The sequence below is a fragment of the Peromyscus maniculatus genome, chromosome 14 (genome assembly GCF_049852395.1).
Source record: "Peromyscus maniculatus bairdii isolate BWxNUB_F1_BW_parent chromosome 14, HU_Pman_BW_mat_3.1, whole genome shotgun sequence".
Taxonomy (NCBI): domain Eukaryota; kingdom Metazoa; phylum Chordata; class Mammalia; order Rodentia; family Cricetidae; genus Peromyscus; species Peromyscus maniculatus.
In genome coordinates this window covers 80957630-80985002 of record NC_134865.1, presented here as the reverse complement: position 1 = coordinate 80985002, position 27373 = coordinate 80957630, and the positions used below count along the sequence as shown (strand labels likewise).

Sequence of the window (27373 nt, the reverse complement as noted above, 5' to 3'; positions counted from 1 at the left end):
GGAGTAGGCCAGTCCTGTCCCCAGCACAACTCCAAAACTCTTACGGCTGTCAGGCTAGATCTCTCACAGTCACGTATACTGGCTGGGACGCACAAAACCGGCAGAGATCATTTTCCTGCCCAGTGGAGTGAAGAAAATTGGTGGCCGCCTCAGAGCTCCTATTTTCAACAAGGGCAGCCTGCTCATGTCCCGCCGGCTGTGGCCCTGCTGCCACCTTGCGTCCCGGTGGGGAGTCCGTGCCTGGCACACTGGCTCTGCCCAGCATCAGAGTCTCCGGGCAGTGTGACCCCTGCCTGAGACTGCAGACTCTTCCTGCAGGGTGAATCTTGCCCAGGCCCTATCCACTCACTGTGTCTTCTGAACAGTATATGGGAAAGTGCATAGACAACGGTGGATGCCCATTCCAAAAGTGGCACAAGGACACTCAGAGAGAACAGAAACGTGGCCATGGTCTCCCAGGGCCCAGGCCAGAGGTCTGGCCAATGACCATGTGGGGGACTCAGGTCACTAAGGCTTTAACTAGCCATCCTGTGTGGAAATGGAAGAGAACAGGGACATTAGGAAAACCACACACCCAAGAGGGGCCACATTCTTGCTGGGTGAAGAGTATGTGAAGGTATGGGAAGTTGGAATGGAAAGTCAAGCATCTCCTTAGGCCCAGAAGTTGGGGGTCTGGGCAGAGCTGAGGCCAGGTAGCCCTGCCCCACCCCGCTATTCCAGGGGCCACTGGAGCTTTCTTCCTGGAATGTTGCCTATTGTTTGAGCAGGATACATTAAGCATGCCTGTGGGTGGATGGGGTTGGAGGAGCAGCCTGGAAGTGCTATGAGACAGAAAGGCTTCGTGAGCCTGTGGCTGGAGTGCCTGAGGTGGGCTGCCCTGAGAACCAGGCTCCTTGCTGGAGACAAGGGAGACAGTATAGGAACCTTGCCTGCCAGACTTACAGTGTGGCAGAAGATGTCACCAATCTCAGGTACGTAGAGACACAACAGTGAGTGGAGAGGGAGGAGGAGGGACCATGGAAGAACAGAGGTCTCACTGAGACAAATGCTTCCTGGGGGACCCTTCTGTGACTGTCCAAGCCCAGCAAGGACACTGCTGAGGGAGCAGCCCCCACCCTGTTTCCTAGATGTCACAAGTACAGGGGGCAGATAGGGAACCCTAGGGTCCAGGCATCTGGGAAGGTGATGTTTGCGTGCCAAGGCTGGCACTCTGCTGCCCAGGGCAGTGTTCCCCAGCCTAGCCACCTTCATCCCACCCCAGCTGAAGACAGGCCTCCTCTAGGAAGCCTGCTGGGTTGCCATGCTCCGCTGCCCCGAACACAAAGGCCCTGGGCTCTGCCACTGTTAGGGTACTTCAGGTGGCACCCTGCGGCTTTCCTCCACCTAGGGGAGGGTCCTGTGGAAGGTCAGACATGGATGAGAAGCATTGGGCCAGACTGAACCATGTGCTCAAATCCTTGATCAGCTTCCTCCTTGGTAGTAGCCTTTGGGGAGGGGCATGGCCACTAAGCTTCAGCAACACCATCTGTAAAGGGGACAAGTACTGCCTCCCACACGGAGCATGGCAGGGACAGAGAGGCCCACAGACAGGGCCAGCTTTCTTCTTGCCTCCCCACCACAGGTGGACGAGGGAGGGGGCCTAGTCGGGGAGGGGTGGGATAAGACCTTGGGAACCACTTGAGAGCAGGGCTGGTTGAAGCCTTCCCAGGCAAGCCTGGCCTGAGTCTGCAGGCTTCCCGAGCATGGCAGGCAGGAGCCACCAGCCCCTCCCGCTCCTCCCCAGCCATCTGTGCCTTGGCAGCAGAGGAGGCAGGGCAGAGGAGAACTTTCTGGCTTCATCTGAGCAGGACTCATCTCTAGGGAAAGGGCTACAGCCCAGGGCAGGAAATGCAGACGGAGCCCTGTTCCGTGGACTGCATCTGTGTTCTGTGGTCCCCCCCCCTTCAGACCTTGGAGGGGTGGGTATGTATGGGGAGGGAGGACCCTAAGAGCAGGCTGGGCCCTTCCACCTCTGTCAGGACCTCAGAGATCAAGAGTGGTGGGCCATGCTATCTCTGTACTCAGGACCGGGCAACCCAGGTCCCCAGAGCAAAGGGCATGTCTATAGCGAGTCAGGGGTTAGCTACGGGCTGTCACTGCCTTCTCGTGCCTGCCCCAACGGTGGTCCATGCCCCTAGAGACAGGGAGGGCATCCTGAGGCTTGCTTGCACCTCCCCTTCTGCACCTGTTACCCAAACATGTCCCTGGTACCTGGGGGGGGGGGGGGAGACAGTGCGTACGTCCTACCTCCTTGTCTGCCTGTTCCTTCTAGAGACTCCGTTTTACTGCTTCTCTCTTTCTTAGCCATCAGCACCTTTTCTCTGCACTGTCACGGTGCCTAAACGCACCAGCTACTCCCCTAATTAAAGGAGAAAGGAGAAGCTGCAATGTGCACAGCACACAGGACCGAGAGGTGGATGGTGGTGACAGCCCCATGACAGCGTGGATGTACTAGCTGCCCCTGTACTGTACATTTAAAGGTGATTAAAATGGTAACTCCTGACATGCCTATTTTACCACAGTACAAAATCAACATACATGCTGTATTCGCCGGCAGTACCCCTCTTATCTGCCTTGTGTTTGGAAACCATTAACGCGCATGAACCATTGAGCCCACAGGCCCCGAGGAAGGCCAAAGGCAGGCTCTGCTGTCTTGCTCTCTCAACCCAGATCCTTCCCGGTCCCATGTGTCTTCCCTTCATATGCTGGCCACTGCTGGACTGGAGACATGCCCCAGGGAGACCTGGGAGTTCTCATGCTGGCCTCCACCCATGCTCCAGTCTGCTTGGGACCACCAGACCCACTATGTCAAAGTGTCTCACCCAGGGCCAGGATGGGGTAAATCCTGAACGCTACTGGGAAAAAGGAGATGCGCCACCGTAGCCCTCCTGAAGTCACTTTCCCTTTCTGATTACTTCTTGGAAAGAAGGAAGAGACCCCCCCCCAAAAAAAAAAAAAAAAACAAAAAAAACCCACAACCGATTTACAGGTCAGGCTGGGAAAGGGGCAGGAAGGCTGTAACAGTTTAAGGAGTCATTGACTGGGATGGGGGCCAGGCACTGGCAGAAGCCTGGAGAACAGGCCACACTCTTGGAAAGCCATTTTTCTCAACTGTAAACTGTAAGACCCCCTCTGAGGGCAGTGACCCGTCTCTTGCTGCAAAGTTAGTCCCTAGGGACCTGCGCGGGGCTAGGTGGTATACAGCAGGTGCCTACTAAATGCTGAAGCCCCCCAGCAGGTTGACCCAGGCAGTGTGGCCCACACTGCTCCATTCATGCCCGCCGCCATTCATGCGCGGGACTCATTCACCCCGCGCGCCGCCATTCCGCGCCCTGTGCGCCCCGCGCCCACCACGTGCGCCCAGCCCGGCGCGGCGCGGGGAAGCGCCTGAGCAGCCGCGGCTGCGCGGGGCCGGGGCTGGCGGGGAGCCGGGCCGGGGGCGGGGGGCGGGCGCTCCCTGCGGGAAGCGGGGCGCTGGGGAGCCCCGGCCGCGGGCTCGGGCGCGCAGAGCCGGGGCCATGTGGACGGGCAGCCGGCGGCCGGGCCGGCTTCGCCGGGCGGTGAGTACCCGGGAGCCAGGCGGGCAGGGCGCGGGGCGGGGCGGGGCGGCGGGCACCACGCCGGGGCGGTCCCTGCGCGCGCCCGCGGCGGCCCTGGGTGGCGCTGGGGCCCGGGGCCCTCGCGCGGGGCGGGGCGGCTGGGCCTCCGCGGCTGTTGTGCGCGTGCGGCCTGAGGACGTGCGGAAGGCGGGTGCGGGGGGGCCTGGCTGAGCCCACCCCGCAAGGTGGGGGGGGGGCTGCCGCAGAGAGGCCGCAGAGCCGGAAGGAGACTGGACAGGGGGGCCGGTTCCCGAGCGTGGGCCGTGCGTGGGCCCGCGCAAGCCTCGGGCACCTTCAGCTCAAGCGGCCTTAGCAGGCCGCAAGCAGCCCTTCCATTGACAGGCGAGGAAACTGAGGCTAGGGAAGCAGGGGCTCGGGCAGGGCCCCTCTGCAGGCTCTGACCTGCTCACAGAGCCCCTGCACGTTGGCTGGAAATTTCTGCCCCTAGCATTTCCGCTTCCTGCCTGGTTTAGAGGTGTTTCATTCCTCGTGTGTGCCCACCCCATCAGAGCGAGGTTCCTTTGGGGCAGGAGCTGCGTGGGCGACATCCCAAAAATCTCCTGAGTGAGCAGGATGGGAGCCAGGAAAGTCCCCTGGAGCAAGGGCTGACTGCAGAAGTGAGCCATGCAGGTGTGCAGCCCTGATAGCCAGGGGGGGCCACCACTGCAGTCCCTGGTCTAGTGCCTTGGGCACAGATGGGGCATCGTCTTCATGAACTGTCTTATCCGGAGGTCCCCATACCCCGGGCCCCTGGAGGCCATGGGATGGTCTCTTCGGCTCTTTGGGCTCCAGTTCCTCCACTGGCCAGGAGCAAGTGGTCTTTGCTACTCACGAGTCCAGGCTGTGAGAAGGTCTCTAGGAGGAAGCCCCTTATCCACTGTGTTGTGTCTGGGCAGCCCACAAGGGCAAGTGGCCGTTGGGGGCGGCCCTGCCTGGCATCTGTGACAAGCAGGGCGGGGAGGCAGCAGCAGGGCCTGGCAGCCTCCTGCAAACCCTTAATTTTCTCACATCTCACTATAATCAGGGCGGCTCTGAAAAGCGAGCAGTGGCAGATGCGGGCGCGGGGCGAGGGGCCGCTTCTCGGCACCAAGGACCCTCCCAAGTTACTGGCTCACATGTGTACATTCCTGCGGCCTGTTCTGTATGACAAAACCTGGAACTGCTGAAACCTAGGAAGTGAAGTGGGGAAGCAGGGCTGCAGGGGCCCGTGGTCTGTGCGAGCTTCCCACAGGCTAGAGGTTGAGTGAGGGACCCTGAGGGGCCCCGAGAGCAGAACTCAGTCTGCAGCAGTCTGGACGGGAACTTTCTAGTTCCTTGCTCTCAAAGGCCTTGAGCCCCCCGGTTGACCTGCAGTGGCTGTCATCTACAGAATACTGACTGTGTATTGGGTAGTATCATCAGCACCCTCCCTACAGCAGCACCTCGGAAGAGTGAATGGATGAATAAGTGAATGAATGAGTGGATGGGAAGGAGTAACAGCAGTCCATGCTGCCAATCCGTGCCTTGGAGACAGTCCGCAAGAATTCCCCACAACTCATAGGAGAAGCCCCACCGGCTAAGTTGGAGGAGGTGAAGTTAGTGTTGGGGTAGAGGAACAATGCTTGCAGGGAGGAGTGAGAAGGCATGAGCCTAAGGACCAGAAAAAGCATCTTGATGAACTGTGGCAGTCACCGGTCAGGGTAGTCTTTCCGGCACAGGTCTGATGTTCAGAGCACCTAAGCTCACTGTGTTGGTCCACAGTTGATCCAGGCTCCCTTCTCTGCCCCCATCCTCAGAGCTGGTCATGGTACTGATGGAAAACTCGAGACAGAGTCTGAAGCCCTGAGTTCCAGTCTCTGTTCTACCAGTGGTTTGCTGTGTGACCTCAGGCAGGGTCCTAGACCTCTATAGAGACCAAGCACCTGACACAGCCTGAAGAGTGACCCAGAGCAAGCCCCAGCAGGTGACTGGTGACTCCAGCTGGACAGCGCTGTCCCTGGGGTCAGTCATAGGAATATGGACAGATGAGTGAATGAATTGGGACATTCTCTGTTCACCTTGCATTGTTTCCTTGGACACACACTGTCCCTTAGATAAACCGGCCTTCAGGAGTTCACACTCCAGTGAGAGATGTGGTCCCTAGCCAGAGTTAGCAGAGGATGAGAATGTATTTCTGTGCCCCACCAGTTGAGCCTGAAGGTCAGGATGGTGTCTCTAAGAGCATCCCCTGTGGGAAAGCAGCAGCTACCCAGCCCTAGGCTGAGCTAGGGAGCTGTGATTGTGTAGGGTCAACGGGCTCTGAACCAAGTTGGGAGATGGGGTAGGGAGACAAGTGAAGAGATCCCAGGTCACGCCACGGGTGGTGCATCCTGGGATGGAGTGGAGGGGAGACATCAGGCCTGGGGAAAGTGATAGAGATGCGTGGTGATGATGTATTGATGGGAGTTTGTGGAGTTGTAGAGATTTGACAGTGCATAGGTGAGTAAAGAGGTGGGTGATGGGAGGAAAGCTTGATGGTGATAAGAGAAAAAGGGGGTGTGGGTGGTAGCAGCTGGAAGAGCTGGTCTAGAGAGAGGACCCAATGCGCAGAAGGGAATGTTGTCGATTGAAAGCCCTAGGGCAAGGCCGATGGATGGGTGGCTGTATAGATGTCAGGGGACATATGGGTGAAGAGCTGGGGGGATACAGAGGTAGCATCAGAATGTGTGGTTGTAGACATGGGAGAATGGGTGTGTAAATAGCTGGATTAACAAGAGAGTGCTGAGACAGATGAATGCCTGTAAGATGATGATGGTAGGTTCAGATGGGCAGAGGGATTCAAAATGAGCAGTGACGGTGGATAACATGTGGACCTAGGCATGGAAGGGCAGGTCTGTGCACACATGTGCACCTATCAACCCATGAAGACAAGTCAGGGGAATGGTACACGGTTGAGCAGGTAGCCAATAGATTCAGGAGTGGGACTTTGAGGAATGGATGGCTAAGTGCCTGTCAGGAAAGGCTGGGTGAATAGTTAGGGACTTGTGGGTGGAAGGCAGTTTGTACAGTGAGTAGGTGGAGCATCGGGCCATGACCTCTGGCTGCTGCTGTCTGTTCACGTGCCCTCTGCTCCAGAGAAAGACAACTGAGCAGGCCTGAAGGAGGATCACATCCTCATGCTGGCTTCTCCTCATGGGTTTCAGGGTGGGGAGGAGCCACGGTGCTCACCCCACCAAGGAATGTGCCCATCTGAGAATGAATTTAGGAAACCACATAGCAGCCATGGTGCCCTATACAAAGATGAGCAGCCAGACTGACAGTCCCATGGGGGCATCTCTCCTGGCGGGGCAGGGGGACCCTATGGAAGATCTGGGTGGCCTGAGCTCACCTCTTTTCTGGTGAATGAGAGATGGCAGAATTCTGGGTGGACACAAGCCACACAGCAGATATGAAGTGCCAGGTACTCAGATAGCCAAGAGCTGTGGCTGTCCTGGAGGATTCCCAGGGTATCAGTAGGAAGCTGAGTGTCCCAGGGGACTTTTCAGAGTTCCCTCTGTAAAGAGGGGCATGGTACAAAGTTGGTGCTTGGAGGAGAATGTGGGGATGAGGCCAGGGTCTCTGTGGTGCTTGCTCCGTACCTGGTCTATGGTGGGCAACTTGAGGCTGTGATCTCTGTAGCATTTGCTCCATACATGGTCAGTGGTGGGCCATGTGTATTTCCCAGTAACCCTGCTCATCCCAGTTCTTCCTCTAGATACAGAGTGGCTGTCCCTAGCTTGGAGAATCGTGAGAACAAAATAACTTGAGTTTTCAGGGCTTACCAGCTCCCTGTAGGTGGGGACCCAGGAGCAGCAGGCAGCGCCTGCCTCTTCTTCCTGTCCCCAAGGTCTTTGACAAGCTACTTCACCTAAAAGACCTGGCACCCTATGCCACCACAGAGGAGAATAGACCTACCATTCAAACACCAGTGGGATAGTGGTGTTATAAAGAGCTCAGGCAGTATGCATGCAGTTCAGGAGCAGGGATCCCCTCCTGAGATGGTAACCCAGACTACCAAGAGGCCAGCAGACCCAGACTGCTGGTTGTGATGGCCATCATCATCCTCGGGGCTGAGAGCCAGCGAGTTGTTATGACAATGGAAACTTGTCTGATGTGGCTGGAACTCAAAAATAGGCTCAAAGGACCTACTGGCAAGGGCCCTAGAACCCCCCCCCCAGGGACCATGTATGCTAGTGCCACAGACAAATGAGAGCCCCTGCCAGTGTGCCCCAAGTCCTGTTGGGACCCTTTTCCACCACACTCCCTACTGCCCTGTCCACCCTGCCAGCCTGGGTACAGTTAAATGAGGTGACACCCTAAGGTCTGATGGGTCATTGTTCTAGCAGGGGATAAAGAGATGTTGGGAATACAGAGGAAGCTGTTGGGGGTTGTGGCAGGGAACACTGGGTCTTCCAGGTACTGGAGATTCCTCCTGCTGTTTTCTTCCAAATTCCAGCCCACAGTAGGTTCCCATCCGGTTGGGATGATACTTGTGACTCAGCATCTGAACCTCTAGGTCTTTCACTCTACCCACCCATCCATTGACATATCCATTCATCCATTCCCCTACACACTTCTCCATTTATTCATCTACCCATTCACCCATTCATGTATTCACCCATTCATCAATCCACCCACTCCCCTACATACCCATCCATCTTTCCACCTACCGATCCATCAACCACCTACAAATTCATTCATCCATCCACTCACTCCCTAACATACCCATCCACCTACCCATCCATCCACCTACCCACCCATCCATCCATCCACCCATCCACCCATTCATTCATCTGTTCATCCATTACTCCAGCCATCTATCCACCTAACCATTTATCCATCCATCCACTCACTCCCTTACACACCCATCCATTCATTCATTCACCTTTCCATTCATTAATCTGTTAATCCATCCACCTACCTACCCATCCATTCATCTGCCTGTCCATTTATTCATCCATCCATTCACCCATCTATGCATCCATCCATCCATCCATCCATCCATCCATCCGTCCATCCATCCACAGCCTCCTTGTTAAGTCTGTGCAATGTGCCGGTGTAGTGCAGAAAGCTGGCATTCAAGTGAGAACCATGGAGACTAGGCAGATGAGTGCTGAGGGCCATGTCATGAGAAAGGCAGTGGGTAGGCCGGCATATATGATCTAATTGTGGGGACAGCAGAGGACAAACAATTGAATTGGGCCTCTAAAGGTCAGTCAGGAGTTAGATGGTGAGGAGATGGAGGGGTAAAGACAGTAGTTGCAAAGGCCCCTGGACACATTCCTCTGGGGGCAATGTGGGGAAAGGCTCTGGGTCTTCAGAGTTCTGCAAGCTGTGTGGGCATGTCACATTGCCAAGTCACCTAGGCCGGGGATTTACAGAGCTGGTGCTGCCACATATAGGACACAGGTGATCACAGGGGTGCAAGTGAGACTTGGTGGCACCTGGGGCCTGAAAGGTGACGATGGAGATGGTGGCGAGGTGACCAGGGAAGAACAGAGCTGGGTGTAGTTTGCCCTCCGTGGTGCTGCTCCATGCCGAGTCCTGCGCCTGTTCGGCTGGCTATTATGGGCTTCACAGAGGTATCCAGCAACACCCCGAAAGCTGGGACCCTGGGGGCTTGCCCTACGGCATCTCAGCAGGCTTCCAGGTGCACAGTGTGGACCGGCAGTGCCAAGGTAGTAGTGGAGGCTGCCAGCTGGCTGAGGGCCTGGACCTGCCACAAGCTTTGGTTTCCTTTGGAGCTCAGGGGTGGCACGGTTACACAGCTTTCCTCCCTCATGGCACTACCCCCTGTCGCGGCACCTGGGCCAGTACTACAGGTCCCTGCTCCAGACTTGGCAGCCGCCACCACCCACCTCATCCCCAAGTATCTCAATTGTATGTAGCTGCTAGCAACCGGGACTGGAAGTAAGCTATGACGTAAGCAGCACAGGACCGTCTTTCTCAGGCCAAAGGGACGGCACAGGCAAGAGGGGCGGGGCCTGCTGTGAGGGTTCGGTGGTCAGCGAGGATCCAGTTTTGTTCTGTCTGTCCGCTCCTCTTGTCTTTGCATATGGCCGTTGCCACAAGTATGCTTCACAGTGCATTGTGGCTGCCACAGCTCCAACGACAGAGTGTGACGCAAGAGGATACAGGAGCGGGAGCCTGAAGGACATGAGAGAGCCGCCTGGTCTGTGTTAAAGAAGCTCCCTGACTGATGCACCTGGCGTTTTTATATCTCCCTGGCTGCAAGGGAGCCTGGGAAGTGTGGGATTTCAGTCGGCTATCTTGCATCTCAGCTGAAAACGCTGCGGGGGAGAGCGAGGGGCGTGTGTGTGTGTGTGTGTGTGTGTGTGTGTGTGTGTGTGTGTGTGTGTGTGTGAGCAAATGTGAAGGCTGATACTAGTTGTCTTCCTCTCCGGCTCTCCACCTTATTTCCTGAGACAGACTTGCTTCACTGGACCTGGAGCTCACCAGTTCAGCTAGGCTGGCTGGCCACAGAGCTCCTGGGGAATCCTCCTGCCTCCATCCATCCAGTGCTGGAGAAACAAGATACACACTGTCACCCCCCCACTTTTGTGTGAGTGCTTAAGGTCTGAACGCAGGTCCTGATATTTGCACGTCACCCACTGAGCCGTCTCCCTGGCCCTGGATACCGGCTCTTGGTCAGGAAGAGTAGAGGTTCGGTGGGCACCAGATTATAATCCAGTCTCATTGTTGCAGTTGCGCTTTCCCTGCGCCTATCCTGAGTGGTAGCTATGACAGTTGTCTGTCCTTCTGTCCCCTGTACCTAGCTCCAGCCATGGCAGCCCTGATCTGCCCACCAGGCAGAGCTGAGGACATGACCTTCTCTCTCTGGCACCGAGCCCCAAAGCTTGCATTTAGTGACAGTCGATTTTGGGGGTGGGACCACCACATACTGGCACTGGGTCGATGGGTAGGAGGGCATTGACTGGTCATCGTGGCCTGAGCCCGGAGGGCGTGGGCGCTCAGCCTGTGGAGACAGATGAAGGCAAGCATGACGCTGGACCGCCTGAGAAGGATGCTTCCAGGGGCCAGCTCCCAGGCCCGAAGCCCTGACCCTGCTAGCCCTGGGTGGGTGGATTCCAGCTCCCTCCTGCCTTCGAGAGCAGAAGCCCACACGAGGGAGATACATAGCTACAAGCAGAGCCCCGGCACAGGCCTAGAGAGCACTGTTGCCCACCCCAGCTGGAAAGCAGGCCACTGCCAGGCCACGGAACTGAGATCTCCTAGCTCTCCTCCCCCGGCAGAACCCCCTAGCTCAGGCTGCAAGGTTGCTGGGGGATCCCTTGCTCTCTTGGGCCGCCGGCGGGAGGCCAGGCTGCCTTTCTCCAAGTTCCTGGATGAGGTCACTGTGCGTGTGCTGGATCCAGTGACCCTGGAGGGCTTCAGGGGTCCTCAAGGCCACAGCCAGGAGCCCTCTCCAGGTGAGCACAGCACACACCCAGCCCAGGAACCTGAGGCCAGAGCCACAGCCTCAGAGGAAAAGGACCTGGCTCAGAGCCCCTGGCATTCCTTGGAGGCCATAGGAACCGGGGACCTTGGCATGGGCAGCAGCAAGCAGGGAGATCCAGCTGGTTCCCCCAGCATGTACCGGGTGAGTTCCTATCCTACCCCCAGCCTCCAGCATGAGCATGAGTCTGCTCTCCACAGGTCCTGTCTGACCCCCTCATCATACTCTTTTATATGATTGTATCAGAGACCGTAAGCAGCCAAAGCATGAATCACTAAGATGAAAGTGAATGTTCTGGCTTCAGAGCAGCAAACCGGGTGGGGTCTGGGCTCGGAGTAAACAATGCTAGTAACAACATTAACATTGCTGGGTCAACAGCCATCCTGGTTCACCACAGGCTGGTGGCTCCTAAAGATACCCTATGTACTGAGGTCAGTATTCATTCTCCAGTTCTGATCCCATCTCAGCTGACTCCATTAGCAAAGCACTGTAGCTACCAGGATAGTTAACGGTCTAGGGAGAGGTCTGTGTCTATTGGCTCATCCTGCTCTAAGCTCCTGACTGTACTATCTCATTCTATATCCCTCAATGTGCAGAGAAGGACCCTGCAGAGCACAGCTACAGTGAGCCTCCGGTCTGTCCTCATGGCCTCCAGGTGGCCCGCCTCCAGGGCCGGTCCTAGGAGGGGGACATGGAGTTCTGCTTCTCAGAGGTCCCCAAAGCCTCCCCCAGGGTCCACCAAGGCCAGCTTGGATGGGTCTTCCTGCCTCCCTGAGCCTCAGTTTTCCCAGCAGCGCTTGGCTCATGCTCTTCTCCCCATCTTCCCCATGAGACACTACCAACTGTCTGAGACCCCCACTGTCTGCAGCTCTGGGCTCTGTAGACATTACATTTCTCCCCCACCCTCTCTCTGTCTCTCTATCTCTGTCTGTCTGTCTCTGTCTTTCTCTCTCTCTCTCTTTCTCTGAGGACCATGGCCCCAGGGGAGTTGCTGACACTCAGGCTTCTGGAAGGCTCTGTCCCAACGCTCCACAGTTAGAAGGAGGGGTTGCAGCCTAGATTCTTGGGGACTTGTTAGGCCAAGAGTACGTGGTGAGGTGGGACCAGCCTGAAAACCCATCTGTGAGAGCCAGTGCCTGGCCTTCAGCAGCTCCTCTGGAGAAAGAGTGGATGACTAGCCTGCAGTGCTGGATCTTAGTACTGCCTTTGTCCTGTCTGGGTGAGTGTCCCCGGGTCAATGACTAAGAAATCAGTGTGGAAGGTCACAGGAAACTGAAGCTGCTACAGACTTGGGACTGAGGCTCACTCATACCCTACTGTGAGGGACTTAAAAGTCAACCTTTTTTTTTCTTTTTGAGAATCAAAGTACCAAAAAGAAATCAAGAGGCACCGAGCCAATGACATGGTAGGGTAGAGTTGTGACAACATGCTTGATGTTGAGTGACCTGAGCAAGTGGTTGCCCACAGGTTTGGAAAATGCCTTCCTCACAGCGCCCTGGGTGCCTCCAAAGGGCAGCTGCTTCATGCTCCTTGTCTCCTACCATGTGGGAATGTGGGACGGAGTTGCTAGATCTTCCAAATTTTTCAGTAGAAGCCAAAAATACGGATTTTAAAATGTAAACTCTTCCAATTTTTAAATGTTGGCTCAAACACTTAAAAAGAGAGAGAGAAAGAGAGAACGAAAGAAAGAAACCTCAAACAGGCCAAATACAACATGCTAGCAGGCCAGATTTAGCCTAGGAGGCCAGTTCACAGGCGCAGTCCTGGGTGATGAATGCAGTGGGGTTGGAGGGGGATCCCTGTGAGCCCCACAAAGCCCAAAAGAAGCCCAAGGAGGCAGGGTCCTACCGTACCCAAGAAGGATGGCTTGTCTCCTTCTTTGGACAGCGCCAAGCCAGGCTAACTTGCCAGGCAGCCTTGAATGGGCCACTCTCCTTGCCCCCATCAGCTGAGGTTGCCATGGGGACCCCACAGCACAGACAAAGCCCTGGGGGTTGCCTAAGGATGCTAGATCCTGTCCTAGACTCTCCTATGACCCAGCCATGACACAAAGATGACCTCTCTCTCCTCCTAGAGACTCCCCATGGAGCCTGTAGGTACCCTCCTGGCTCCTGTGACCTCTGTTGGCTGCATTGACCAGTGTGGGGGTCTTAAGGGCCACCTTTGGTCTGGCCACTCCCAGATGTGCATTTCCTGACCCTGTTCCCCAACTCCAGGTTCCCGTGTCTCCGTCCATGCCTCCACTGACCATGCAGGCAACTTCAGACCCTCTAGACTGGAGTCCCATTCTCCCTTATTCACTCTCTAGCCAGTCTGTGTCCAAGAGCCTTTCCACCTCTACCTGGTCCCCACCTGGCCTGACACAGGAGCTTCTGCTGTGTTCCCAGGAGTGTTCCCAGCTGGGGTAAACACTGCCTTCCCCAATAGCTGGTCTCAGCACCCACCCCATGTTTGTTGAATGAATGCAGGAATACCAGGAGCAAAGTAAGATCCCATGGGAAAAGTCTTCCCCAAATAGCCATATAAAGGCCGACTCTCTGGAGCAGGCACCCTTTGCAGCCTAGTCATCTCAATAGCTCCTTCCACAGGGCCACCAGTTGCTCAAAGCATCCCCCAGAGGAGTTACCATCCTTTCTTCCTAGATGAAGCATGGAGGTTAGAGAGGGAGAGAGCCTTGCCTGGGGTTGCACAGCTAATGAGGAGATTTCCCCCATTGCAGTCAGTGAGGGGTAGACCCTGCCCCTCTCCCGGGTGTTTAGGCTGTTTCCTCAGCTACTGTTAGGATGGAAGTGAAAGAGAACTAGCCAAGGAAGGAGAGGCGAGAATGAGCCCTGGTCTCAGGCTAAGTCCAGAGCCCAGGCTTGATGCAGCCCCCCCCCCCCAACCCCGACTTGCTCCTTTGAAGTGTTTTTAGTATGTACCTCAGGTGTGTGTGGAGCAGGGAATGTCTTCAATGGACAGAACTATTCGCTGGGTCCCCGGGGCCCAGGCCTCCAGCTGGCAGCAGCAGAGGCAGGCTTCAGGGAGGGTCTGGGAGGGCTTATGGAGGATGAGACGGACAGGAGGGCTCGGGTAAAAGCACCTTCATTCACACAGACTGTCCCTTACCTGTGCATTGCAATGCCATCTTGCTCTGGCCTCAGGGACCTAGTAACCAGGGTGGAGGGTTCTGTGGTGCCCGGGTAGCCGGAGAAGGCATCAGCTGCCTGAGCAGAGGTCTGGGCATATAGCATCCTAGAAGTACAAAGAACCTGAGACAGGAAACTAGCTGGCTAGGTGGCCTGTGTGGGGAAGGATAGGGTCTCTGCTAGGCAGGACTGAGTGTTCCAATCCTCAACACGGCACCGCCACCTACCTCCTCAAGGGAGTACGTGGGGTATGCCAGCCATCATGCCTAGGTGACAGGGGGAGGGTGCCAAGGCAAGGCAAGCCTCTGGGCCGCTGTCATTTTGCATTTGACTCATGAGGGTTTTGCAGGAAATAAAGACACAGGTGTCAAGAAGATGCACCCCCCAACCCCCGTCAGAAGGAGCCCGCCTTGGGGCTCAGGACATGTGATAGGGAGGGCCCTGCAGGAGGTGGCAGGTGCCTGAGAGAGAGGTGCATCCTCAAGCAGGCTCAGCTGAAGGTGTTAAAAAGCAAAGGTCCCCTGGGCCATGCTTCCCCGGGTCTGAGGTACTGAAGGCAAGCACAAGACTTGAACTGCACCATGCCAAGTCCCAGGAGGGCCAGCCTCAGGTCCCCAATTCCCTGAAACTCCATGCCTGGAGGCCCCTCCTCCACCAAATCAGGCTGCTCTGGACGGCATTGGCAAAGACATGGGTCTCTGTCTGGCTGCAACTAAACCCAGTAGCTACCCCACATGCAGAGCTGCTTGTGGAGGTGGACTGTTAAAGGCCAGGGCCATGGTGACCCACCGGTGGCCCTGGGTCAGAGGAGGATCAAAGCCAGGAGCCAGAATCAGAAACAGCTAAGGAAAGGGCAAGGCCTGAGTTCCCATTGTCTCCTGCCCCGCCCAGCCCCCACCCTAGCCACAAAGCCACCCACCACCTCCCTTGCCTCTCTCCCAGTCCCTTGGGAGGTGGGGGTTCCCAGACCGGCCTTCTAGAAGAGCTGAAATAGTCAATGTAAATAATTGATGCTAGCTTTTTAAAATTAAATTTTAATACATTCTTATTAATTCCAGACAAATGCCCCGGCAGGTCATTCACTGTGAGTGATTGAGGAGGCCGAAGACAGATGAGGGATGGCCCCTGCCTTTGGGTGGAAGAGGCCTCTTAGGAATGGCGTCCAGACCCGAACAAGCCCTGTCAGCTTGAGGGCCCAGCTTCTTGTAGATCTAGGGCCCTGATGGCTGGAAGGAGCTACTGCCCTGGGCGGGGGCAGGTGGCTTTCCTTAAGATGGACCTCAAACTTGGGGTGGAGGTGTGCCTCCAGATTAGCTCCTGGAGAGCCTGCTGCCCTCCCGTGCGCTCCTCCCCGGTGGTAGAATCCCTGCCAGCCACCGAATGAGTGGGGAGCCATTGGTGGATGGATGGGTAGATGAACACTTGGATTGGGGGGGTTGGTTTCATCCTGGCTGGCTCTGACCCTGCGAGTGGACGGCTCCTCCCACCCTGCGCTGGCTCGAGGAGGCCAAGACTGCTGGGTGCTGGGTGTCCTGGGGAGATCCGGGGCTCCTGCGTGGAAACTCACAGTCAGCCCGGGGAAGGCTGGAGAAGCCTTATTTCGGTGCCATAGGACCCAGGCATGCACTGTTCATGTTTATTGAGCGTCTGCTATATGCTGGGACCCAGTTCAGGAGATGAGCGCTGTGATGGGGACTCGGAAAGGTGGGCCTGGGGAAGAGGGGCGTTGGGGGTCGTGCTGGTATGCGTCAAACTCTTAACTAGAGAACTCTGATCCTGAAGGAGGACTCGTAGAAGAGGGTCTGGGCTCATGCTTTTTGTAAACTTTTATTAAAGTGTTGGGGAGGGGAGCCCACTGGGCGCCCCAGGGGTCCTTTCCTTAAGCCAGCCCCTCTGCAGCCGTCAGAGCTGGAGGGCAGCAGAGCGCCTGTCCGAACTCCCCCTCCCTCCCGCGCCTCCCCGCCTTCCCTCCTCCAGATTTTAGGAGAGGAAACTGAGGCTGGGGGAGCTCAGGGGAGGCCTGCTCGGGCGCCGGGGAAGTTGCTGGCCGAGCCTTGCCGAGGCTCCGAGGCCGGGCTGCGCCCTCGCTCGGCGGGGCGGTGGGGGAGGCGGCGTGGGGCCCGGAGTGAGCGGAGCGCGCTCCCGGCGGACGCGGCGCGGCGCCCGGCGCGAGGGTCCGGGATGGGCAGCCATCAGTCTTCTCAGGTCTGTGGCGTCGTCCGGGTGTTCAGTCTCCAGCGCAGCCGTTAGAAGGAGGGCGGGGGCAACCCCGGGGACGGCATCGGCCGGGCACAGGAGAGCTCGCGCGCAGGAAGTGCGATCCCGCTCGGGCCGCTCGCCGTCCCCGGGGTTTGCCGGAATCCGCAGGGTTAACAGGGGCTTGTGGGTCCCGGACGTGTGCAGGTGCCGTCCGGCTCAGAGGGTCTTCACGCCGAGCGCGGGCAGGTCTGCGCCAGCAGCTCGGAAGCCCACCAGAGAACCGGGAGCGCCGGGGTTAATCCCTCGGGCCAAGAAGGGGGGGCAGACCCCGAACCCCAGGATCAGAGACAGCAGGGTCCCGGGCCGGGACCAGAGTGCCTGCTTCCGATGCCGTTCCCCTCGGGCTGCGTGAGCGCCGGCCGGGTACGCCGTTCCAACACTCTCTAGCGACTCAGCGCTCTTGCGCTGCGGGGCTCGGGAGGGACAGAGGGAGGGAATCGGGCAGCAGGGGTTAACGGCGGGCTGGGGAGCAGCGGGGGCTGTGGCCGTCCCAGAGTCGACGGGCACGGAGGGGCCCCTCTGCCAGCGAGGCCGCTAGCCGCCCGGGCCGCCGCACCTTGCGTCCCCGACCGGTCCCCGGTTCGGTCCGGGGGGCGTAACTCGGCGGCGGCCCGGGCAGGCTCACCTGTTACACGGCCGTGGCCTGGCGCGCCCACTGAGGCACGGGGGTACGGGCTGGGGCGCGCGTGGGGCTGCCCACGGAACGGGCCGGTGGGGCGCCCGGCCGGGCGCTGACCCTCTCCTTTGCTCTCCGCAGGCCTCTGCCGCAGACATGGAGAAACTCAGGTGAGTGTCGCGGGCGGGCCAGGGGTGAGGGGGAGGGCGGGCCGGGGGTGCGGCGGGGTCGGGTGGGCGCAGGATGGGCACGGGTGACGGGTCGGGGTACGCGGGGGACAGCGCACGGGGCTCGGGGCGGCCGCGGGAGGGGCGTCATCATGGGCCGGTCCCCGAGGCCCTCGCGCGCTACCCCCTTGGGACCCCAGGACCCTGGTGCCGCGTCCCCGCCATTGAGCCGACAGTTGTCTCGGCCGGGGTCGCGAAGTTTGCGCCGATGGCGACGGGCAGGGATGGAGCCCGCGCGGCTTCCCAGGCCCCGAGTATTGGAGCCATTTTGGGGGAACCCCGCGGCCGCGGCCCGGAGCACCCCCAAAGGCCTTCCCGCGCACCCCAACTTAGAGCGGGGGCCCGGGCTCCTAGGGGCCCCGCGCGGCAAGCCAGGGACCAGCCTATTTGAATATTCGCGGCTTCTGGAGATGTCGCCCTTATCCTTCGGACAACACCCCCCCCCCCGCCCCCACAGTATTTTTCTCCCGAGCCAGGGCCCAGGCAGTGTGGTCATCAGGCCCAGCCCTTTGGTGCTGGGTTCGGGGCCCTCGCCTCTTGCCTAAAGGGTCTTTTGGTCCCCTTGTCCAAGGCCAAAATTGTCAGTATCGAAAGAACTGGGTAGCAGGCCATCAGTCCCTGAGGGGTAGGGCCTGACTAAGCTCAGGCCTGGCCCAAGGTAGGGCCTGGCTCTAGGGGAGGGGCTGGGCCTTCCCAGCTGACCTTCAATACTGGTAAGTGGTCTTGGATACCCAAGGTATCTGGAGACAAGAACAGAGAATCATGGGTCTGGGATCAGCAGATCCCGAGCTGGGAGGGGTCCAGCTTCTTGGGACCTCAGAGGAAAAAGCTGATGTCATTGGGCCAAGGCCCACCTGGCATAGTCCAGGCCCAAAATGGAGGCATCTAGGCCTAGAGAGCCATTTTCTGTCTATGGTCATTGCAATGACCTCAGACTCAAACCCAGGCTTCCCTCCCCAGGCCAGGGCCCTCGCTGGTGCCCCTCATTGGCTATTACTCATCGTCACCCCCACACTGAGGCCTCGAGGGGACACTGCTCAACCCCACTGGGACTGGAAAAAAATTCGGAGGTTTCCAGAAACCAGATGGACTCCCTAAGCTTTCTTCCTCTCTCCCTCTCCTTATGCTCAGCCGAGGGTCCTGAGTGTGGTCTGCGTGTTGAACCTGGGGTCTGATCAACCTGACTGGGGGCATGGGTAGGCAGATGTCCTGTCCTGGACTGAAAGGGGAGGGAGGGCTGGGGGCAGTGGTTAGGGCCTGGGACCCTAGGCTGAATTGGATCACATGACCTTCCAGACTGGGTGGGGTCTTGAAGATGGGACTCACTATGCCTCCTGGAATTGGGGTGGGGGTGGGGTCCTACCCCCTGGGATTGGGGAGGGGTCCATTGTTGTCAGCTGCTGGCCCTCTAGCTCTCTGCTCACAACAGCTTCCTCCAGAACGTTCCTTCCTTGATGGTATGGATACCGAGAGCCACAGTGGGTTTCTGCCTGGTCATTAGGGGTTGGGCCTGAGGACCAAAAGAACCAGAAGCTAAGGAAGTCCAGTCACATGACCCCTTTCAGGGTAGTCACAGGATTTGGGGCCCCACAGATCTAATTTTTAGTCAAGTCCTCCTCTGGATCTTGAGTTTCCTCCGCTGCAGAATGAATGTCCCTTCTAAGGGAGGGGGGAGGGGGTGTCTATAGTCTGGGGCCAGGAACACACCAGGGTCCCAGACAGACTGTCTCCAGTGAGGAGAGGGGGTAATCCCCCAGTCCCAGGTAAGAGGAATGGTATTTGTGATTGAGTGAAGGGGTCTTGGTTATCCAGGCAGAAGGTGCTATGAGCTTGGTTCAGGCAGAGAATGTGGATTTCTCTGTGCCATAGCCTGGGCTTTGGACCTGGGCTGAGTTCTGGGAAGTCTAGCCTCGGCCCCACCCACTCTTCCACCCACCTATCCCAGGCTTGAGCCTGGATGGCTAACTTACAGTATTCCTTTGGTGGCAGCCTTTTGTGAGCAGATCATCAGCTGGGCTCTCACTGCCTTTGCCCCTCTGCCTGCCTCTCACCCCCCATCATGGAGCTCACAGCACATTACTGACTTCCCCATGGTCCTCTCTGCCCAGGAAGCCTTTTCCCTCCTCGGTTAGCTATACAGAAAACGTTGAGGCTCTAATGACCATCTTCACTAGGGTTCTGACGTCCTGGCCCTCTACAGGATGCGGAGACCCAACCCAGCCATCCAAAGCAGGCACACGGGCCAGGGATAGGGGACAGTGAGGTCTGCCCAGGATGCTCCGGGTATGAGGTTAGAGACATTAGCCTCCTGAGGTATTGGAAGATGATCCCTAGGATGCCTAAACTAGGGCTCCGGATAACAGGTTAAACAAGACTCCCTCCAAGAGTACAGAGACCTCCCAGCTCAGGAAGCAATACCAGACAGAGGAGGAATGGGGAGTGGAGGTCAGGGGCCTGTCCCAGATGCCTGGAATGAAGTCCCTCTCCTTCCTAGTGCCGTAGGTGGGCACCCTGAGAACAAGACTTGACTCTGACCTCCCTTCTACGAGCCCCAGTGCCTAGCAGGGACTTGCACACAGTAGGACTCCTTGGGCCCAGTGGCACATAGTAGGTGCACAGCCACACCTATTGATGACCTGACCGCCTGGCTGTAGCCTAGCATCTCCCCCTCCCCAAGTCCTGTACATCCCTGCTCAGCTACTCCATCCCAGATCAGCCACTCCATCCCTGCTCAGCCACTCTACCTCCAACTGCCTGTAAAACTTTCTGTGACATTGTAGCACTAGGATGTTCCTGCATTTCAGCCGCCTGATATGTGGTAGCCATGGGGCTCTCTCTGCTGCCATCTTAGGCAGCCCCCACCCACTCACTCACTTCCTCCCCCCCCCACCCCCCCCCCCGCGCCTCTTTGAGCTGCAGTTCCTCCTCTGTCCTGAGGTTCAGGGGGGGGTGTTACTCAGCAAGCCAGAGATTTCCCTCACTGGGGACCACGCCTTCTGCCCAAAGCAAGTCCTTAAAGTGATAGAATGTGGTCATCTCCAGAGAAGCAACACGAAGCTGGCGATCAACTGCAGAACTAGCTGTGAAGTTAGAGCAAGCCTGGGACCACCTACCCGCTGCCGGCCACCCCAAATATCCAAGACCCTTCCCCAAATACAGCCCCCACCTCCAAGTTACCAGGGCCCTGGCTTTGTGATACAGGCTCCTAGCTTTTGAATTCCTGAGCAGCTCCAACTCTGTCTCAGTTGGGTCCTCATCTGGGCCTCTGGGATTCATCTGTGCCATGGCTGTGGGAGTCGCCCCGTGACTGGATATCCCACTGAGCCCAGGCATTCCTTAGTGACTGGATCAAGGTAAGCAGAGCTGCTGTGGACATCCATGGACAAGTGTCCTGTGCGTGCCAGGGCACACATGATCATCTTGGGACAACAGGTCCAGAGGTACCCAGTGCCACCGCCCAAGTCCTGACCAACTTCCTCCCTCAAATGTGGGTATGGGGGGGGGCGGTCTTTCCTACCTGGATTCCTAGCTTTTGATGTCTCTCTTGGGTGCCATCTGCAGGCACTTTTCACAGAGATCCAGTGTGACTTTGGATTGTGAAAACTCTATACAGCTGGTTCCAACAAGCCAGTGCCTCCTGCCACTGTGGTCCTTGGGTAGATGGGACTGGGTGTCTCAGGCTGGGTTGCTGGGATGGCATTGGGACTTCACAGTGCTACCAGGCACTCCGCCACAGGCAGAGCCCAGCCTGCTCCTGTTTTCCGAGTGAAGTCTTTTGTGTGCTGCTAATGGATTTTCAGGTGCCCTGCACAGCCTTCCTCTCCTTGAACTTGACCCCTGTGTCTTGAGGTCGGTGTTATTTTCACACGGACACCTGCTAGTGCATTTGGCCCACAGCTTGATCTGCTCACCTTCCTGCTTCCCATCCAGCCTTGCACAGATCAGGCTGCCCTCCATGCTGGAGCAGTGAGGGGAGGGGGGGGCCTCCACGCTGGCTCCAGAGGAACAAGTGGCTGTCAGGCAGCCTTACACCTGTCTCAGAAGCCCCCTCGGGACCACATGTGTACCTTTCCTAAAGCCAAGGCTGGGGGTTCACTCCAAGCCTCCAGACCCCCACTCCCCGGGCCCCTTGTGCAGCCCCCAGCACCGCCCCCCACCCCACCCCACCCCATCCCTGGCTTGGCACATCTGTTCCCATGCACTGGATCTGCTCTGCCCTGAAGGTCTGGCCTTGGCCTTCTGACCTGTCAGTTGGACTTTAGTTTGCTCATTGATCACAAGCTGAACACATTTATTAAGCACCACTGTTTACCAACAGTATTGTAGTCAAAGGAGGATATAGAAAAGACACGGCAGTTAACCGAGACAGAGACCTTTTCTAAACACAAGTAAAATTCACAAATGCTGTGGGGGCACAAATGGGGAGGGCAGCCAGCATCCATGGGGCGGGGCAGTTTTGCAAGCCTGAGAACAAGCAGAGAGAGGCCTGAGCTCCAGGCAGGCGGGAGATAGCCGATGCAAGTGCCTGGTAAGAACCACGTGGTTGGGGAGGGGGGACGGCGTCTGGAATGTGGACCCCGAGGTGGGTTCTGGGTGCCCAGAGGGTCCATGGAGCCAGATCTGCTGATGAGAGAGCTGTCTCATGACAAGTACTGGGTCTGAGTTCCTGACAGACATGATGGGGACATCCGTGGGAAAGCACAGCTTTGGGGGTACATAGGCTTGGGTCCCCTTTGTGGGGGGTAACTCCCCACTTTAGATCCCCTACTCTTCATTTCTCCCCACCCCCACTGTGCCAGCTGGCCAAGTCTCTCCCTAAATGAGGTTCTTCAAGGCTCCCGCCTCTACTTCTAAATCTGATGCCACTGGAGGAAGCCTAATTCTCACTAAGGTGTGAGTGACTACCTCCTCTTGAATTCTCCCTTGCGGGATCAAACCATCCTAAAGGGACCTAGCATGTGAAGGGTTTTTTCTTCTTTCTTACTGTATTTACCTTCAAAATCTCCTGTCCTCACAGCCCATCTGGGTCCCTGCTCTGCAAAGCCTCCTTCATGGAGTGTGTCATTTTATGAAAGTGGGGTCACCTACCTAGCTTGAATGCCAAGCCTCTACTTAGTGGCTGTGTGGCCTTGAGTAAACTTCTGACCCTCTCTGATTCTCTGATAATGGGTGCCTACCTCTCTCAAAGGGTCTGTCATTGCCCCCACGGGAGCCATGTTGCCCCACCCACTGAGCAAGTGACATTATTCCCATAGTGAGGAGGAGGATGGAGGCAGGATGGAGAGAGTCTAGGGTTTGGGTCAGGGCTGTATTGCAGTGTCAACCCTGTCAACCCTGGACGGGAAAACACCCACAGGACTAGAGCGCTACTCAGCAGGTAAGAAGAGTACTTGTTCTTGCCAAGGACCCAGGTTCGATTCCCAGCCCACACACAGTAGCTCAGAACTGCCTATAATTCCAATTCTAGCGGCTCCAACACCCTCTTCTGACTTCTAGGGGTAGCAGGCACACACATGAGGCACAGACAAGCCTACAAGAAAAATACTCAAAAAATAAATCTTCAAACCTTGGAAGAGAAAACTCAGTCCTGTGAGTTCAGGACTTTCCGAGCTGGGCAGGGGTCACCTGCTCCATACACACCTCACAGTGGTCCAGGGAGCCCTCCACCCACCAACAGGCATTCGGCCCACAGGGGACCAGGTGTCGGGAGGCCTCATGAACCCACAGCAGGGGTGGAGGAAGGCTCAGGGGCCATAGAGCAAGCTTCTAGAGGGAAGCCACGGTAGTCACAAATGGCCCCGTGGGCTTTTGTTTCGGATAGGGAAACGAAGGCACACCAAAGACAACCTCCTTCCACTAGTGAGTTTGCCCGTGGGTGTCGATAGTGGTGAGGGGGTCCCAAGGTCTGACCTCAAGCCAGCGTTGTGCCTCCGTGACTCTGCAGCCCCTTCACCTGGGCTCTGAGGGACATGGCACCCAGGGGACATTTGGGAGCCCCCGAGGAGATACTGTTGACAATGAGGGTCACTCTTGAGACCATCTATCCACTGTCCTGCCCTGCATGCTGACCCTGTCTTAGCGTGGGAGACAGCCTGTGGGGTGGGGGCAGGGATGAGAGAGCCAGGCAGGAGAGACAAGAGCCCCAATGAAGCTGGGGGCTGTAGACGCTCCTGGGGCCCATGTAGCTCCTCTGCTTAACCTTCGCCAGGTTCCCGTTCCAACTCTACCCCTTCAGGATAGCCCGAACATACCACTTCCAGCTCTCCAATGGCAGAGGCACCCCTGAAGCCTGTGCCTTTCCCTAGCTGATCCACACCACTTCCCGACCCCAACACAGGTACAGCCCAACCCCCAGCACAGCTTGTGACCTCCCCAACGCAGGGTGGCTGATTCAAGACTAGGGTCCAAGGCAGGGAGGGCAGCATGGAAGGGCACAGGAAGAAGGGGGCCCATCCTGTGGGCAGGGCCAATGGGAGGGTGGGGAATGTCCAGGACTCCCCAGACACAGGAGAGGCTGTCCGTCGAGAGCTTCCTGTGAGCCCTGCAGACAGGTGAGGAAGTGCGATGGGGGCACCTGGAATCAGATGCACCGGGGACTGTGACAGCCCGTGATATTTGCTACTGGGGATTAATGTGAGCGTGTGCACCCAGGGGAGGAGAGCGGCTGCTGATGGGGAGCAGGCATGAGGAGCACTCTCAGAGGATGCTGGGAAGGGGTAGCCAGCCAGCCAGATGCCAGGCAAGGGACAAGAAGGGAGTGACAGGCGCCATTCAGCGGTGGGGACATAGAGACAGACACCAGGGACAGACTGCATTTCTGCATTTCCGGCAGCAGAACGGGCAGTGCCTGGAGATCAGAGAAGGTGGTTACTGAAGTGTGAAAAGAAGCCACCTACTGGACTGCTGGAGAGAATGATCTAGAAGGAGGGGCTCACTGATTCAGAAAGGAGGGGGTTGCTGGAGCTGGCAGAGAGCAGGCAGGGCCCAGAGGGTTGTCCCAGGCGCATAGCACAGGCGTCAGGCACATGTGGGTAGGTGGTACATGGGGCTGACCTCTGTGGAGGTTCCCTTGGATGGCTTCCTGTACTCCATGCTGTATGTAGGCGGTGGGAGGAGGAAGAGGAGGGTAGAGACTTGAGGGCAGTGGAGGCGGGACTCCAAGTCAGTCCTCTTTTAGGGGCTGAGTCCAGGTGGGAACCTCCTGCCCTTGGGTTGGGGGTATGGGGCATCAGGGAGTGTAGGAACAGAGAAGGGGGATGTCCCTGGGGGCAGGGAGCTGTGTGTACATAGGCCCTGTGGCTCTGGGCATCTAGCTCTACCCACCCCAAGGGCTCTCCAGGACACAGTGTCCGACTCCCGGCACAGAGCTCTATTGGCAGAGGAGGATGGTGGGGCAGGGCTGCAGCTGCCTGATAAGATGAGATGAGGAGCCGATTTTTTTTCTGCGGTGGTTCCTGACCGCTGCCCCAGGAGGAGGGAGCGACGGAGGGACCACGTCAGCCTGAACTGCCTAGCCGTGGGCTCTGAAGGTAAAATCAGGGCAGGTGCCCAGTGTGCATACCTGTGTTCCCTAGAGGCAGCCCCCCTTCCAGACAGCCCCCTGCTGTGGCCACAGGACCACCTGTGATAGTCCTGATCCGTAGCGCGTGCCCACGGGAAGTCACAGAGGCATTCACGACCTTTCCGCAGGATCCGTTTGTGTGGTGACACCTTAGTGACCATGGTGGCAGCATGGCACTGAGACTTAGGTTAGCATCTGGCCTCTCCACGCGGGGGAAGAGAGACAGCACAGAGCTGAGCCCAGCCAAGTCCTGTGACCTGGACAGGCCTGGCCTTTCCCACGCTGCACCTGTTTCCCCAGCTGGAAAGTGGGGGAGGGGAGGAGAGATCTAAGACGATGATGATGATGATGATGATGATGATGATGATGATGATGATGATGAAAAAGATGGATGGCGGTACCTGGGCCAGGCATGTTGAGTCACTGAGTGCTGCTCATGGCTCACCTGCCCTTGGGGGAAGGAAGCCACAGGCATGAAGGGTAGAATCATCCGGGCTGTGCCCAAAGAGCAACAGACTCGGAAGATGTGCAGAAATGTAGCTACCAGGCATAATGCAGCACAGTCTAGAGATTGTGACGGTGTCGCCGGCAGGAGACACTCTGCCCAGAAGTGTGAGGTGCTGAGGGTAGGTTGCTCCGGCAGGTCCATGGAAGGACTGGTGGCCCACAGGATAGAGAAGTTTCTACCACTGGGCATATGGGCCCCGGGGAGCTAACTCGAGCCTCAGGAGAGGACAGGTTAGGTCTCTCAGGCAGTGTTAGTAGATAGAGGTGACCCTTGGCAACAGCTATGAAGATGAGCATTCTAGGCTAGTTGAGAAGATGAACTCAGCCCCGGTGGTCATGCCTGGCCTTGCTCCTACAGCAGCAGACTGCCATGTGCCTCCCAGCCTGGCTGGGTGCTGATACCTGAGATAGCCCTGTAGGCTTAGTGGGCAGGTGACCAGCTGATACCTGAGATAGCCCTGTAGGCTTAGTGGGCAGGTGACCAGCCAGATCACCACACCTGTCCACTCAGTACTAAGACTAAGCAGGTTGCCAGAGGAGGTGGCGTGCAGGTAGAAACCCTCCTGAGAGAATTTCCCGGGCCCCGAGGAGGCAGGAGAACAGTCAGGAGCTCCAAGGCACACACAGGCAGAGGATGGGGGAATGATGGCCCAGGAGGTGAGAGTCTGGGTACAGGGGCCAGGGCAGGGTGTGGTCTGCTTAGGTTTAGAAATCAGTCATCCGGTTGCCAGAAGAGCATGGAGTTGGGAGGCCAGGGTGGCCATGTAGGTCTGAGACCTGTGCACCCTTGCACTCGAAGGTAAGTAGGCTGGTAGCTTAACCATTCAGGGGAGCAGCTGTTGGCCTCTCAGTGGAGAGGGGGGCCAGCTAGGCCTTCAGGTGGGGAAGAGTTAACCTGGGGCAGGCAGAGCAAGGTCCTGGCAGAGGGGACATGGGGACAAAGTCACCAAGATGAGAAGGTGCTTGCAGCATGTGGAGAATGACAAGCGATCTGGCGTTGCTGGAGCATGACTGCTGGGCCAGGCTGAGCCGTGCTGGAGAGCAAGGCAGGCTGAGCCCAGGCATTCTACAGGGCCCCTCAGAACGTCAGTGAGACCGGGCCAGAGCAACCCCTGGCCCTCCCCTGATCCTGGAGCAGTGACCAAGAGCCCGGCCCACCTCGTCACTGTGTGGGCCAGCGGGTGTCACCAGGCAAACATGGGTCTGAGTCTCCTGCAGGACAGGTGCCCCAGAGGCAGGAGAGGTGTCAAGCTGAGCTTCCTGAGAAAGGGGAGGGAGGACAGATGTCCGGGTGTGAGCAGGAGTGAGGGCAGTGGCTGATGAGACTTAAGAAGGAATGCAGAGGAAAGGGGTGGCCTGGCTAGCTAAGAGTCCTCAGCCGCATGTGTATAGAGCCTGAAAGCGGGACTGGAACCTTCCTTCTTGCCTGGGCATGCTGGAGCAAGCACAGGCAGCCTCCAGGCTCCACAGGTGGCTGTGGTTGTCTGCATCTAAGATGAGTGATGGCGGCCCCCTGCCTGTTTGCTGTGAGAGGCAGGCTCTGGTCTGTACCTGCTGTTCACTCAGTGCCCTGTGCCTCCTGTACCTTCAAGGACCCTTGCTGGTCCCCAGGGTCCCTTGGAGCTTGTTTGTCAGGCATTTCCTGGGAGAGGAAGACAGACACGTGTGTCAACAGATCCACTCTGTAGGAGAAAGGATTGCTTCCATGCCTAGGAGGGAGGAAATGGGCTCCAGGCAAGCTGGGAAGCAGTACGTGACAGGCCCCCCACCCCATCTCTTCCGAAGAGGCACCCAGTGCCAGGCATAGGTATCCCGGGGTCTCATTGGTCAGGACAGGGCAATCACCAGCCCTGCTGGAGGTGGGCACAACTCACAGCATTCCTCAGCAGGCTCGGCTTCCTTCTGTCTGTTTTTCTCTCCTGAATGGGGCACAAGAAGGAAGTAGTGAGCTAGTTCACATCTCAGCCCCGAGATTAGCCTGGCG

General features: G+C 57.6%; 1 protein-coding gene across 5 annotated transcripts in view; it reads left to right on the top strand.

Moving 5' to 3' along the window:
• Positions 1-3494: 3494 nt before the first annotated feature.
• Begain (brain enriched guanylate kinase associated) overlaps positions 3495-27373 on the top strand; it is a 35137-nt gene continuing 11258 nt past the window's right edge. Inside the window, exons 1-3 of one of the 5 annotated variants that reach the window (XM_042261175.2) lie at positions 16196-16424; positions 16623-16841; positions 17236-17264. In XM_042261175.2, coding sequence (XP_042117109.1) covers positions 16401-16424; positions 16623-16841; positions 17236-17264 — 272 coding nt within the window. In that variant the 5' untranslated portion in view covers positions 16196-16400. Of the gene's footprint in view, positions 3600-15594; positions 15924-16195; positions 16425-16622; positions 16842-16979; positions 17147-17235; positions 17265-27373 lie in introns of those variants that run through there. The other 4 variants (XM_076551374.1, XM_042261177.2, XM_042261174.2 and 1 more) reach the window with 4 other exon arrangements.